Source organism: Diplotaxodon limnothrissa, linkage group LG15, assembly GCF_057381915.1.
Source record: "Diplotaxodon limnothrissa isolate DT_005_m linkage group LG15, D_limnothrissa_male_GT1.1, whole genome shotgun sequence".
Classification (NCBI taxonomy): Eukaryota; Metazoa; Chordata; class Actinopteri; order Cichliformes; family Cichlidae; genus Diplotaxodon; species Diplotaxodon limnothrissa.
In genome coordinates this window covers 42,342,942-42,357,192 of record NC_140610.1, presented here as the reverse complement: position 1 = coordinate 42,357,192, position 14,251 = coordinate 42,342,942, and the positions used below count along the sequence as shown (strand labels likewise).

At 43.2% G+C, this 14,251-nt stretch overlaps 1 protein-coding gene across 1 annotated transcript in view; it reads left to right on the top strand.

Moving 5' to 3' along the window:
• LOC146618059 (KICSTOR complex protein SZT2-like) overlaps positions 1 to 14,251 on the top strand; it is a 60,562-nt gene that overhangs the window by 30,617 nt on the left and 15,694 nt on the right. The window contains exons 13-17 of the mRNA XM_085373359.1: positions 650 to 775; positions 3,248 to 3,450; positions 5,162 to 5,258; positions 8,803 to 8,883; positions 10,156 to 10,230. Coding sequence (XP_085229485.1) covers positions 650 to 775; positions 3,248 to 3,450; positions 5,162 to 5,258; positions 8,803 to 8,883; positions 10,156 to 10,230 — 582 coding nt within the window. The remainder of the gene's footprint in view (positions 1 to 649; positions 776 to 3,247; positions 3,451 to 5,161; positions 5,259 to 8,802; positions 8,884 to 10,155; positions 10,231 to 14,251) is intronic.

The following is a 14,251-nucleotide window of genomic DNA, read 5'->3' as shown; positions in this document are numbered from 1 at the left end:
CGTTATACTTTCTGAAAAGCCTGCCCCCTGGTGGTGATAGTTTTAGTTAACGTTCATAAAGGGGAATCACAAAATGCACCTTTAAGTTCATAATGATGATGGATATTTAAAACATAAACAGCAAATTGTATTTGACCAGTAAATTCTTCCCCTGTGCAAGCAGCATAATCTCAGATGGAGCTAATTGCACTCGACTAACCCGGGGGAACAGCGTCTCACTGCTTCATGTCTTTGAGGGGCTTCAGTTACAGCTCACTCCTCGGGGAAATCATTTTGCATCACCTTGTTTCAAAGTGGGGAATATCCGAGCTAATTAAAAAGGTTTCTATCTGACACCGTGACATCTCGAGAGGTTACACGGTGGCATTAAATTTACAAATTTGATATTTCAGCAGTCGCCCACATGGTGCTCTTACTGAAGCACATCCAGCAGGAGGTCTGCAGCCTGAGCTGAGTCTGTCGGGGCCAGGACCCGTGTCCAGTGCAATAAACAAGCTAAATTACCTGTTGGCTGTAGTTTGAATGCTGATCTGCTGCTAAACGTTCAGCCTGGTGTCATCTTTGATGTTGCTGTGGTCTTTTATGTCATCCCACTTGCAGTTTCATACTTTTACCATTTCAGTAAGAGTTACCTTGGCTGTCTCTGCAGGGGACAGATTTGGAGACTCTGAAGCAGTCGTCCCGACTGGTCCACTACTGTGCCACCCCTCTGCTCTTTGACCCCGTCTTCCGCAAGCAGATCCAAGAGGAACAGATTATTCAGCCTCTAGAAAAGGTTTGTTTTCCATGCAGCTAAAGGCAAAGTTACTGGCAGATTCATTTTTCACTTTAGACATTTTATTCATATGAAGACCGAATATAAATACAGTCTTCAATTTCTGATCCTGTGTTTAATGTTCCTCTCTTACTTCATGGTAAACGCAGTGACTCCAGGTTAGGAATCCTCTGTTTTACATTCATGCTTGATTTGAGATGTTCTTTTACAAAAGGATTTGCTTTAACGACGACACAGAAAACACATCAAATATTTAGACTGAGAAAATGGATCATTTTGGTCCAGAAGAGTCATTTTCAATTCAACGGCAGGAAAAATGTTTACAAAACTGGAGCAGGGCGACGTGTAAACAGTGTAGCATCGCCCCTTCTTTTAACAACAGTCCATAAATAGACTTGGAGCTGAGGACACCAGTTGCTGGACTTTTGGAAACAAATGCTGTTGTTTATTTTGGTCCCTTTTTTTAACTTTCCCTACGCACAGCATTATACATCTGTAAAGACCAGAAAAGGGCTGAGTGAGGATGGGCAACTCTCCGTTTAATCCATTTATTGTGCACAGATAAGACATCTGAGAGCATCATATCACAAAAGGCTATTCATATCATCAAGTATTTCCAACACTGAGATCCAGTTTGTTCTTTCTATGAAAAGGCCTCAAATACTCTAAACGAGTGAGCGGGTAACCCTTTAGCTGAGGAGAAAACATGCTTTCATATTAGTCCTGTTAGTCATTTGTTGGATATAAACCTTTAAGGGCCAGAAGATATTTTCACTGAGACGAGATCCTGAATGCAAACTCCTACTGCTTCCCAGAATGCATTTATTCAAACACACTGCTAATTATTTCCACATTAAAGCATAAATGAAGCTATTCTTTGCTCTGGTGCTCCATAGTTTCATGTCAACCAATTATTTTTGCAGTAGCCTAAAACATGCGTTGAATGTGTTTTTGAATGAGCCTTGGATGCCTTCCTCCACTCTTCCTGGGAATATCGTCGTGTTAGTCCTCTGCAGTGTTTTTACAGAAGACTCAGAGGACTCGTCTGCTAATAAGTGATATAGTTTACATATCAACCCCTTCCCAGAAGACTAGTTTTTCTATTATGGTCAAAGAGGGAATAGATAGTGACTGATGAAGTTAGTTAATTGTAAGTATTTAAAGCCTTTTTATTGTTATTTAACAACACAATGAAGGTTTTAGAGGAATTTATTTCAGAGCCTGATGTTTCCTAAAGTATCTCAGTCTGGCCCCAAAGTGTGTGACTAGATTTGCTTAAGTCTTTAACAACGACAGTATCATCTGTGCAGTGTTCGATGTGGCGTTCAGGCTGCTGAGCTGTACATCCTGTTTCATTACCCACCAAATGTGTTCAGTTGACGAAAGGTCTGCAGACACTTCAGTTCAGCATACTAAGTGTTTGCTTGGGCGCGTGTGTTGCTCTAAAACCTGCATATGCTTTCCAGCATTGACGGTACCTTTGCAGAAGTGCAAGCCACCAGTTCCAGCACCTTCTGAACTGATAACTAGCAGATGGTCCCTCTCCTCGTTAGTCCAGAGGAACAAGAATTTCAAATTTTGCTTCATCTGATCACAAAACAGTTTTCCATTTTGCCTCAGTTCATTTTAAATGAGCTTTGCTTAGTTGAAGATCACCTTCTGTGCCTCTCTACATCTTACTCACCTGTATTAAAGGAACCCAGTTAGCTGCAAAATGCTCCTCCGGCTGGTTTACCCCACCAGCCTCGTGTTGTTGTCATGCTGACAGATGAGGAGGGGGCTGTGGACACCCGACTTCCTCAACATGAGCTCAGCTGCAAAACGAGAAATGGTTTTTCATGAAAGAGTAAAATGTCTCAACATTTGATATGTTTTCTGTGTTCTGTTGTGAAAGGAGTATTGATTTACACAGCACTCCAGCATGTTTTATGTTAGTGTTGTAAATTTATTCCCTGGAAGTTCCTTTCAAACCTCAGGAGGAAGTTTTGTAGGATTCCAGCTTCTTTCATCTGAAAAATCTCACAATCGGAGTCACTTTGGTCATTTTCAGTACAGGAACATGTTGTATGTATGGAGCACTTTGTGGTCGACAGGCTTCAGACAGATTCTGGGATGTGGATCAGTTTGTGACGTGTATTTCCACATGTGAGCCCCGGTGCTCCTGCTTCCTGTCAGAGCTGACAGCAGCCCCCTGTCTTTCTGCCTGTGTGCTCTAACTCTGCACATGTCGCTCTTTTCAAGTTAAACAGGCCTTCATCAAAGTTCAAATGCTCTTTCCATTAGTGGTGCATTGATCTGGATTATTCTTCCACGGCTCAGACGTATGGCTTCTTTGTTTCATCAGGCTCAAAATGAAAGTTGTGATTTTCAGTCATCTTTTAGAATTTTGTATTCAAACATGGTTCATTTCTTTGATATGTATTCAGGCCATGTGCACTGTACTATAAATTCTTCTGAAACTGTGTGTGTCAGAAAAGGCATCGCTCCAGTGATTCCACGGCATCAGGTCGGGACCGCAGCTACAGCACAGACTCAGCTGACATGCTGCCCGGCCGACTGAAGGAAGAGTCCTGGCTGCTTGAAATTTCCAGCACCTTCCTTCAGCAGTATGTCCAATACCTGCAGAGCATGGGCTTCATTTTGGTGCAGGTCCGGCCTCAGTCTCCAGCTCGCAGGTGTGTTGGATGTGTGCTTTTCAGCTGTTGCTTCCTTCTAATGTACCCTCAACCCTTTCAGCACCTGTGCGTCCCCCTCCATGAGCTCAGACGTGTTAATCAGAACTTTACGTTGAATCCGGGCTGCTTGTTCTCAGAGATTTCTCTTTAATGCCCCCATTTAAATTCAAATTGTATTTGTCACATACACAGTGAAGTGCTTAGACAATGTTGCGAGATCGATCAACTTTAGACCAGACAACAAACGATGGAGGCTCCGGAAAAGTGCAATCAAACGATGAGTTTTATTATCACAGGAGAACAACCAACCGTCAGCATACGGATTGTTTTGCTCTGACAAGAATACACTGGGTTCTGGTTTTATAGGACAAAATATCACACCTACGTCAATACAGTTCAAAAATACATGGTGACAGACGGACAAAAGTTCAACTCGTGCAGACAAGGGTTCATCACGCACATATAACCTTACACCGACATATAACTTCTCCTTTCTACATTACTTGCCTTTCAAGGTAATAACTTCAGGTCTTAGCATTTCTGAGAGCTAATAATGGACCCTCGTCATTAATCACTAAGTAGAGTACTTTAGCAGCCAGTCTCAAACTGAAGCAGAAGACGCTTAGGCCTTCACTCAAACCTGCTACTAGATTAATATGTGTATCGTAAGCGTGCATGCAATTAACCTGCTATGTTCTCATCTCCCCTCAGCATGTATCATCTGGACACTCTCACCAGTGAAGCTTAAAACCTTCTAGAATGGAACATCAACTCTAACCAAGCACATTTATGCATTGTGTATAAAATGAACTCAACCTGTAAAAATAGAAAGGTCAATGTGATGACAGACATATTCAATGCAATTTTATAAACCCTGCAGGAAATATTACTGATAAATGATACTGTGAAACATGTTATTAATACATTCTTCATAAGGCAGATTATATGGTAGCAATAAAAGAATCTCTGAATCCCCACAACAACTGCTCGTGACCTAAAATAAACGACTATGAATAGGATAGGAAATAAATATGAAAATAAAGGGTAAATTTAACTAGGAAAGAATAAAGTAAAATATAAAAATTAAAGTTAAAAATAAAATAACTGTACAACAAAATACACAATATAGAAAATATATAAGAGAATATGAAGAAATATGGAACAAAAGCAGCTGTACGAGTATTAAATGGTAATGAAAGAAATGTAATGTCCAGGGTTGGGCACATGTTTAAGTGTCTTGTGAGTGATTGCATCTAAACTGGGGCATGTCTAATGGCAGCAGTTAAAATAAAGGCTTTCATGTGTAAGTCCATATTTATGTTTATTAGATAAGAATAAACAAGTTTCATAAACTGTTTAATTAGTAAACGGGTGTTTTTTTCTCTCCCTTTAGTGTGTAAAATGTAAGACAATCAGGAATCATTAACCTCCAGTCTTCTCTCGCACTGTCGTGTGTCATACTTGTCTATTAGTCATCTAATCGCATATGTTTTGATTCTCCTCTGACCTTTGACCTCCATCCACTGAGGCAGGAAGCCTGAGCGTCCTGCCTGCTGTCACTTTCTCAGTCTGTGTGTGACTCGCACTGAATTGTCTTCCTGCTTGGATATTTGCTGCTGGCTCTCTATGAGCCTTTGTTGGGTTTTTTATAGTTTAAGCAGATCTTTACTGACCCCTGTCCCCCACTCCACCCCCACCCCCTGTCCTGCAGCATCGCCCGCGCTCGTGCTGCCATGTTGAACTCTATGTCATCAGAAGGCAGGATGTCTTTTTCTTATGTGAAGCAGAAGAGCGAGGACAGCCCTAAGGTTAGTGTTCACCTTGAAAATGCTCTTTTATTCACAAAACTTGGGGATAAAGTCAGACTGTGCTGTGGGAAAACGGGTCCAGTGAATTTCTAATGTGTCAGTAAAACTAAAGTCTCCAGCATCTCCAGAGACGGGTATTTCCTCTACGTCTGATTTAAACTTTTTTTATCAGATTTGACTGAAGAGCTGCCACAGCCATGGTTTGAGCTGTGGTGAGGCAAACTCGAGGAAGACTCATGTACTCATGCACGCTGAGAAGTTGACAGTTTTAGATCTTTCTGTATTTTTAAAAAACAGATGCGAGTTCCCAAAGACGGTGTAAACATGTGTGTAATGATGCAACAATGGAAAAAGACTGCAGCGCTGCTTCAGGGGGTCAAGAAGCTGTTTTGTTTGTACTCAGGCAGTGGTAACCTTTTCATTGCTGCTAACTTTAATGAGTTATGGCGTGTAAAAAGTTCCTCTGTGGCACAACTTCAGCACCTGGCAAATATGGACGCTCTCCTCGATTTAACGGAACATCAGCCTGATTTAAAGTAGGAAACAAAATGTGACGCAGGTTTAAATGTTGTCCTTTCATTGTGTGTATTTATTGTAAATAATCACACTGTTTAGGCACCAGCAGCTGCACATAATCAGACACAGTAACGTCTTATTGGGCAAATATAAACCTGTTTACCTGCTGGGTGAGACTAACATGCACACCTGCATCCTGAAACAGGCCACAGTGAGAAATCACAAAATTCAGTTTCATCACTTGTGATCCTGCAACAGCAGGCGGAAAATCCGGATCCCTTCTGTCCCAGCTTTTAATGACGTCACCTTCTATGTCGTTGCTATTTGAACATGAAAACCACAGCCAGCTACGTAAAAAGAGAAATGAAAAAGATTCGCAGTGGCAGATTTTACAATATCAGCCACAGGCCTGATCATCTGTCTCTTATTTACAAAGCTGAGGTCTGAATTGCTCTTATGCACTGGACCTTTCACGTGCTGCAGTTGGAAAGTTACCTGCATGGTTTGTTGGCTTTGCAGCCACACAAAGATCAACCTGACCTTCACTCACTGCATCAGTCAGGAGTTTCAAATCTGTGCCGTGATGCTGTCCAACACAGAGCTTTGGACTCGTTTGCATATTTATTGACTCGTCGCCCCCCTCCATGTCTGCAGATTTACAGAGATGCTAAAACAAAACTTTGCTTTTAGATTAGAAATTAAGACCTTTAAGTGTCTCCTTGTGAGTGATGTCACAACATCAGGCCATGAAAGTTTATTTGCTTTGTTTATGTCTGAGCTAATCCACGGCAGGGACGTCTGACTGGATAATGATCGAATCCAACACCGGTGGGTTTTTGTCAAACAAAAACATAATGCGGAGTGAAGGTGTGCCTCCTGTGACATCGCATGCTTCTTGCAGCAAGCACGTTGGCTCCACTGGGGCAGCATGAACCTGACGGACGTCTCTACAGGTTAGATGAGCCTTCTGTGAAACAGCGGAGAGACGGGCAGATGGCTTCAAACCTGTGGGAAGCAAGAGCACAATAATCATGTTCGTCAGCTTCGAGGAGCTCGGTAGCATAGCTATGTTTGGTGCTGCCCCCCCCTCCACTGAATGCTTTGTTTGGATGCGCCCTGGTGTTTCGGAGACCATGAAAGCCTCTGTGCACAGATGGAGGTCCACACCACATATGTGCATAAATAAGACCTAAATCCCATTAGGCTGAGATGACAGCCCTCGCTTTGATATCAGTCCTTCCCTTTGCTTTCCAAACCTGCACAGCAGTCAGTCCACACAGCGGGAACAGTTTGTTGCTTTCAACCTGAGCCTGAGGTTGGGAAGAGTCCCACAGCTCTGGAAAACCTCCTGTGTTGTACCAGTGCCAAAGACTTCACGCCCCAAGGACCTCAACAGCTACAGGCCGGTGGCTCTGACATCCCACCTGATGAAGACCCTGGAGCGGTTGGTCCTGGCTCAGCTTCGGCGCCTAACAAGCTCATCACTGGACCCACTTCAGTTTGCCTACCAGCCTGGCATTGGAGCGGATGATGCCGTCATTCACCTCCTACATCGTTCCCTCGCTCACCTGGAGACCGCTGGAAGCACTGTGAGAATCATGTTCTTTGATTTCTCCAGTGCCTTCAACACCATTCTTCCCTCGGTTCTGAAGGACAAGCTGGTGAACTCTGGAGTGGACCATCACCTCACTACCTGGATTTTGGACTACCTCACCGACCGACCACAGTATGTGAGGACTCAGGGCTGTGTGTCGGACAGGGTCGTCTGCAGTACGGGGGCCCCACAGGGAACGGTTCTGGCTCCGTTCCTCTTCACCATCTACACTGCAGACTTCTCCCACAATTCCACCCAGTGCTTCCTGCAGAAGTTCTCTGATGACTCTGCAATAGTCGGCCTCATCACTGATGGGGACGACAAGGAGTACAGAGGTCTGACCCAAGAATTTGTGGACTGGTGCCAGCTGAACTACCTCCAGATCAACGCCAGTAAAACCAAGGAACTGGTGGTAGACTTCCGCAGGCACAAGCATTCTCCACTGCAACCACTGAACATCCAAGGTATGGACATTGAGGCTGTGGACAGCTACAGGTACCTTGGTGTTCATCTGAACAATAGACTGGACTGGACTCATAACTCAGACGCCCTCTACAGGAAAGGGCAGAGCAGGCTGTACCTGCTGCGGAGACTCAGGTCGTTTGGAGTGGAGGGCCCACTCCTGAAGACCTTCTATGACTCTGTTGTGGCTTCTGCTATCTTTTATGGTGTGGTCTGCTGGGGCGGCAGCATCTCTGCTGGGGACAGGAAGAGACTGAACAGGGTGATCCGAAGGGCCAGCTCTGTTCTAGGATGCCCTCTGGACCCAGTGGAGGTGGTGAGTGACAGGAGAACGGCGGCTAAGCTGTCATCCCTGATGGACAACATCTCCCACCCCATGCAGCAGACTGTGACAGCACTGAGCAGCTCCTTCAGTGGGAGACTGCGGCACCCACGGTGTGGGACGGAGAGATTTCGCAGGTCTTTCCTCCCCACTGCTGTCAGACTCCACAACAAAGACTTTAACTGATCAAGCACACACATCCATACATATGCAATAATACTAAGTGCAATAATCTTTTCTGTCATCGTTGTATTTTTACTCAGTTGTATATAGCATTCGTATTCTATTTTTATCTTATTGTATATTTTTATTCTATTTTATTCTACTGTATATAGTATTTTATTTTATTCTATTCTGTACAGCTGTGTACTGTATTTATTCTTATTGTATTCTAATTTTTGCGTCATAACTTTTGCACTGTCCACTTCCTGCTGTGACAAAACAAATTTCCCACGTGTGGGACTAATAAAGGTTATCTTATCTTATCTTATCTTATCTTATCTTTAGAAACAATATTGTGTTACAATAAAGAATATCTACCATTATAACATTAGTGTTGATGAGGGTGCTGGAGTAGTACTATGCTACACATAAAGGTGGTGCGCATTTAAAATGTTACAGTTACAAACTGTGACTGTTGTGACCTTCAGACTGCGGCGTCTGGGACCACCGCATATCACCTGCAGAGGGCGCTGCCAGGAGGAATCGTGTTGATGGAACTGGCTTTTCAGGTGAGAAGCGCTGTCCTCACTAATACACTGTATGTGCTAAAATCACAGTGGTATGATTCTTTCAGTTCTTTGAGACAGGCGAACAGTTTAGTTTAGATAATGATTAAAAATCTAATGTGATGGTTAAATGTTAAATAGTTAAAGGGATGATGGGTCACAGCGATCAGCGGCCAACTGGCTGTTCAGACGAGGTCCATGTGACGCTGATGGGGATCGTTTCCAAAGTTCACAGTTATTCTGTTCATCCTGGAGAGATCCGGTCTGAACGCCAGCATTTCTAACACTTTGTTTCTAGTCGTGTTGGTTCTGCTGCAGTGTTGAAAGATGCTAAAAAAGGCAGCAGTGAGAAGAGAAGAGGTGCTGAGCAAGTCGAAAAGTGTTCAACTTCAGATAAAAACGCTGAGCTTGGTGTCACTTTTCACCTTGCTGTCAAATTCCTGCGAAGGAGAGCGCGACACACTGACCAACAGCCACATCCTACTGGTAGCACTCAACAGTAATGACCTGCTTAAAGCCCCAAACTCTTACAGTAGTGAAAGGGAAATAATGCTTGGAGGAACTTTTTGTTTGCAGTGCGTCTACAGCAGGCAGTTGGTGTCAGGTACTTCTGTATCATAGGAGTGTGTCAGACAGTGAAACGCTGTGCTGCCAGAGTGCTCTCGAGCATCCCCAGTAAAGCATTTGTACCTGTGGTCAGTGTCTCAGTGTCAGCAGCGCTGCCACTGCAAACACTCAGAGTGAATCAGTATCAGCCTGCATCGTGGGTCCCACTGAGTAACTGGTGTTTCCCACACTAGCATCTTTCGTTAGGCCTTCAGTCGTGTTCAGCTAAGGTCTTCCTCCCAGGTTGTTATGGCAACCTTTTTGTTTACTGTGTCCCACACTTAACGTACAACGAGACATAACACAACTGGTGTGAGACGAGTGAAATAAGCCACAGTGTTTGCCAAAACCTATTACTGAGAGTGGGAGGAGTGGGTAATCACTGCTGTGATGTTGTCGTCGCAGCGCTGTGCGTTTGGCCCCGTGCTGTGTGTGTGGTCTGATATCCTGGCACTATGTGTTTGTTTTTGCCGTTTGCTCATCCTTAGCTACACGTGAAACGTTTTGACCTTTCGACATATTGTTTGTTGTGATGGTGAGGATAGATTTTTTCCACATACAAGCCTTCAGCTCTCCTGAAAAACAGCACATTGACTCCCTGTGTGCAGTCTTACGGATTATTTTACTCTGGTGTTGAGTAACCTTGTGGTCTTTGTGTCACTCCACCAGGGCTGTTACTTTTGTGTGAAGCAGTATGCACTGGAGTGTTCCCGTATTCCCATGGGCCAGACCGTCAACTCGCAGGTAAATGCTTGACACTGATCTGCACTGCTGTGTGGACACACAACACTGAGCTCCGTGTCCTCAACAAGAACATAAAAGAGTGAAAAGGAAACACAAACCAGAACACAAATGATCACAGTGGGAGGGCAGGAGTGCCGATCTGTGTGCATCATGTAGGTTTGGGGTTCTGACTGGTGTTGGGCTGCTGGGCTCTTTATGATCATGGGCTCAGTCAAATTTAAATCCTTAAATCTTTGTTTAAATCAGTTTTTGTAGGAACTGATATACTTGAAATTAAAGCCGTTTTTAAAACACCTAAACTCTTTCAATATAAATGCTGAATAAATTCCTTGTAGTCTGAGTTGTTTAAAAACCACATTTTTTGAAGCCCTTCACACCATTAGTGCCTCACGTGAGTCGACATGTAGACTTTATCACTCTGACTACATTTTCCCAGCTGTTAGCAGTAAAGCAAAATAAAAAATAAGATAAAATAATCATTTGAAGCAGCCAGTTCCTGACAGCATGATGGGAAGAGGTGAACCACACGTAGCTTTTATGCTAGCTTTACTGTAGTTTAGTGTTATTTTGCCTCTTCTGTTCGTGCTGCAGTTGAATATTATTATTGCTCTGATGCAGTTTAAGAGCCACGTGGTCAACAGCAGCTGTTCAGTCTGGTTTACAGCGTGTTCGCCCATTTCTTTACTTCTCGTCCGATGTAATTTCCACCCTTTGTCTGTTTATCCACCGTGAGCAGAAACACACTTATTAATAAATAAGAAGCAGATACAGATTTGAAAATAATCCTCTGGCTGAGACAGAATAACCTCCACTGTTAATTCACATCTCCTAGTCATGTCAGGTCCAACTAGGGTAAATTTGTCATCATAAGGTGGCGCAACTTAAAAGTGTCGGCCGTAACCATCTATGAGAAACTACACTGCAGTGACCAAACAGGCTACAGCTATTCAAACACTCGTTGTTGGAGCCAAAGCTGCTCTCTGACATCACTTCTCTTCATAGCTTTCATGGACAGAAGCTGCAGGTTGAAGAGCATCTATCTATGCTAGCTTTTAGCAGATGACCTGCTTATCTTGGTTTCATTGACCTCTAAGTGGGAGGATCCTAGGATTGGAAATTTAGCACTTTCAAGTCTGAGGCCTCAGACTTGAAAGTGCTAAATTTCCAATCCCTTTTATGGTACAGGATTTGTGGCAGTAGTAGGTATCTGTGTATGCAGAGCTTAATCATGGCGGTAAGTAACAAATGCAGGCATGCTGGCTTCCAATGACCCAACAGTATGTAGCCTGATGTGGATGATGACGTGTGTAGATTCAATGCTGGTTTCATGGGAAATGTGCTGGAACAAAAAATGAGTGTCAGTGCAGCAGTACAACAAAAACACCTAAGATTTAAAAAACCTACAGCAGGAGAAGCTCACACGGGAGACTGCAGGGGGCACGTTTCTCTTGGTGACAGTAAACAACTACAGCATGTAGGCAATAATGTCTGTCTGCAGGCTGGGTGGAGGACCGCTGCATCATTCAGCCATCAGCTGGAAGCAGGTAGAGCCCACTCAGAAGGTTGCTGCACCTGTGAAGGAGATGTAGTATTTCAAGGCCTTCACATAGTAGAGTAGAGTAGAACCGTACCCTGTGGTAAAGACAGAGTATGAAGGCAGAACTGTAGATTTGTATGGCAGTCAGCATCACACCTTTGCCTACGGCCACGAGCAAAATAATGCGAGTCTGCGAAAAAGCACGACACAAGCTTCCTCCAGAGGATGTGTGGACACAAGAACCAAAGTAGAATGTCAGCAAAAAGAGCAACAGGTCAGTGAAAGTGGCATTTATTCAAAACACAGTACAGTAGCAAGGACATCAGCCAGTTCAGGAAGTGATCCTGTCGAGCACTTCTGACCAATCAGTCTGGTTGTTTTAGACTCTCTGTGGAAGTCCCACTATTTCCTGTGTAAGCAGCAGTCTCTCAACTTTAAATTGAGTTGAGTGGACAAATTTGTGTTGTAGTGTTAAGTAAAAATGGTGCCGCTGTCCTGCGTTTATCCTGCTGTCTGTGCTGTCACAGGACAACCACAGGCAGTCTCAGCTGCAGGGACAGCATCATGGAGCACAGTGAAATGAGAAACATGTTCCTGGACTCGCCTAACCCACCTTTAGGCTCGTGAAACTAAACTAAACTTCTCAGCCACAGAGGGAGGAAACAAGAAACTGCTCCAAATGTTCCAGTTCTGCAGACTCGTGCACCTCCAAGCTTATCGACTCCTTTTATCAGTGCTGGCATGTTATGTTCTGATATTTGCATAAAAATGGCATCAAGCTGGTGTCGGAGAAGCAGCAACAATGAAGCTTTTTTTCTTTCTGTTGAGACTCAGATAATGAAACATGAATCTGGAAATATTGAGGCGATCGATAAAGAATCGGACCTAATAACAGCATTCGTGTCTTACAAGTCCCGAGCTTTAGTCTTGTCTTCGTTTTAAATGTGTTTTATTTATGAACAGACAGAGCGGCTGTAAAATTCTGAAACAGGATTCAATCACAAATGATTTTTAAAAATATATCCGCATTTTCTTGATCTGCACATAAAAGCTAACAGCTGTTTGTTGTTTCCATCCATAGGTGTGTATATTTTCTGTTTTGAGTTCACATGTTTTGAGTAACTGCCTGTGAAGATGAAATCCTGACGCTGTCCAGCAGCGACTGTTCATCTGGAAAGAAAATCACTTTGCTCCAGTACTTTCACCATCCAGGGTGTTTTTCACACTGTGTCACTTTTCAGATTTCATTGGGTCTGCCGCTCCGTGCTGTTTCATGCTGTGCATCCCGAACATGTATTACTGCAAGGAGGAAAAGTATTTTAGAACAGGCACACATGGCCTGCCTGCTTTTAGCGACAAAGTGAAGTGGAACTTTTTAAAAGCCCATTTCAATCTAAGTGGGCGTTAATTCAACTGTTTGCAGAGCTGTTTAGTTCTGCAAACAGTCAGCTGGTTTTTATTTATTTCTATTTTTATTTAAATTTGCCTCCAGTTTCAGACCCGCTGTTTCTAACAGTTGCTGATGTTTAGCTGAAGGGAGAAATAAGTCCAAGTTCTCCTCTCTGTGAGGTCTCCTCCGATCATGCACGAGTGACAGTTGCTGCCATCAATCTGGACGCCAAATATGTTAAAGCAAATTCAACATTGGTGGACTGTTTCTGACAATGTGTGGCTTTAGCCTGCAGCTCGGCCCCCTGACAGTATTTTACTATCAGCCATGTTGCACTTCCCATCTCATTTCACCTCGTCTGTTAGAGCATACTCCACGTGGTTTAATCTAAAGATGCATTATTTATCAAATGTATTATTGTCTGATGCATAAAATAATATGCTTACAACACAGCCTGAAGAAACCAGAGTCAAAGTAACAACAAAAGTACTTTGGAAATAATTCAGGTGGAACCTTTTCCAAGTTTTAGGAACAAAAGGATGATCAAACAGCCTTTTGATTAGTTGTTGTACTGGTCCAGCGTCAGAGGAGCATCCTTTTAGTTTTTGGCAGCTTCACTATAAATCATTCAAACATACAAAAGTTACTAAACTCAAAGGATGAATCAGCGTTGTTTGTTTGACATATCACATAAACAGCTGTGCAGATGACACACAAATATATATCACAATGTCACCAGGAGACCGAGGCCCTGTACAGGCTCTTGGTAAATGCATTGAGGAAATTAATGACTGGTTGTGCCACAATTTTCTCCAGCTAAACAAAAACAAAACTGAGGTAATAGTCTTTGGCGCCAAAGAAAAACGATTACAGGTCACCAGAGAACTTCAATCTATACATCTAAAAACCACAAACCAGGCAAGAAGTTTGGGTGTAGTGATGGATGCAGACCTAAACTTAGAAAAACACATTAAGACAATAACAAAGTCAGCTTACTATCACCTCAAGAATATATCAAGGATCAAAGATCTGATGTCTCAACAGGACCTGGAAAAACTAGTCCATGCATTCATCTTTAGTAGGCTTGATTACTG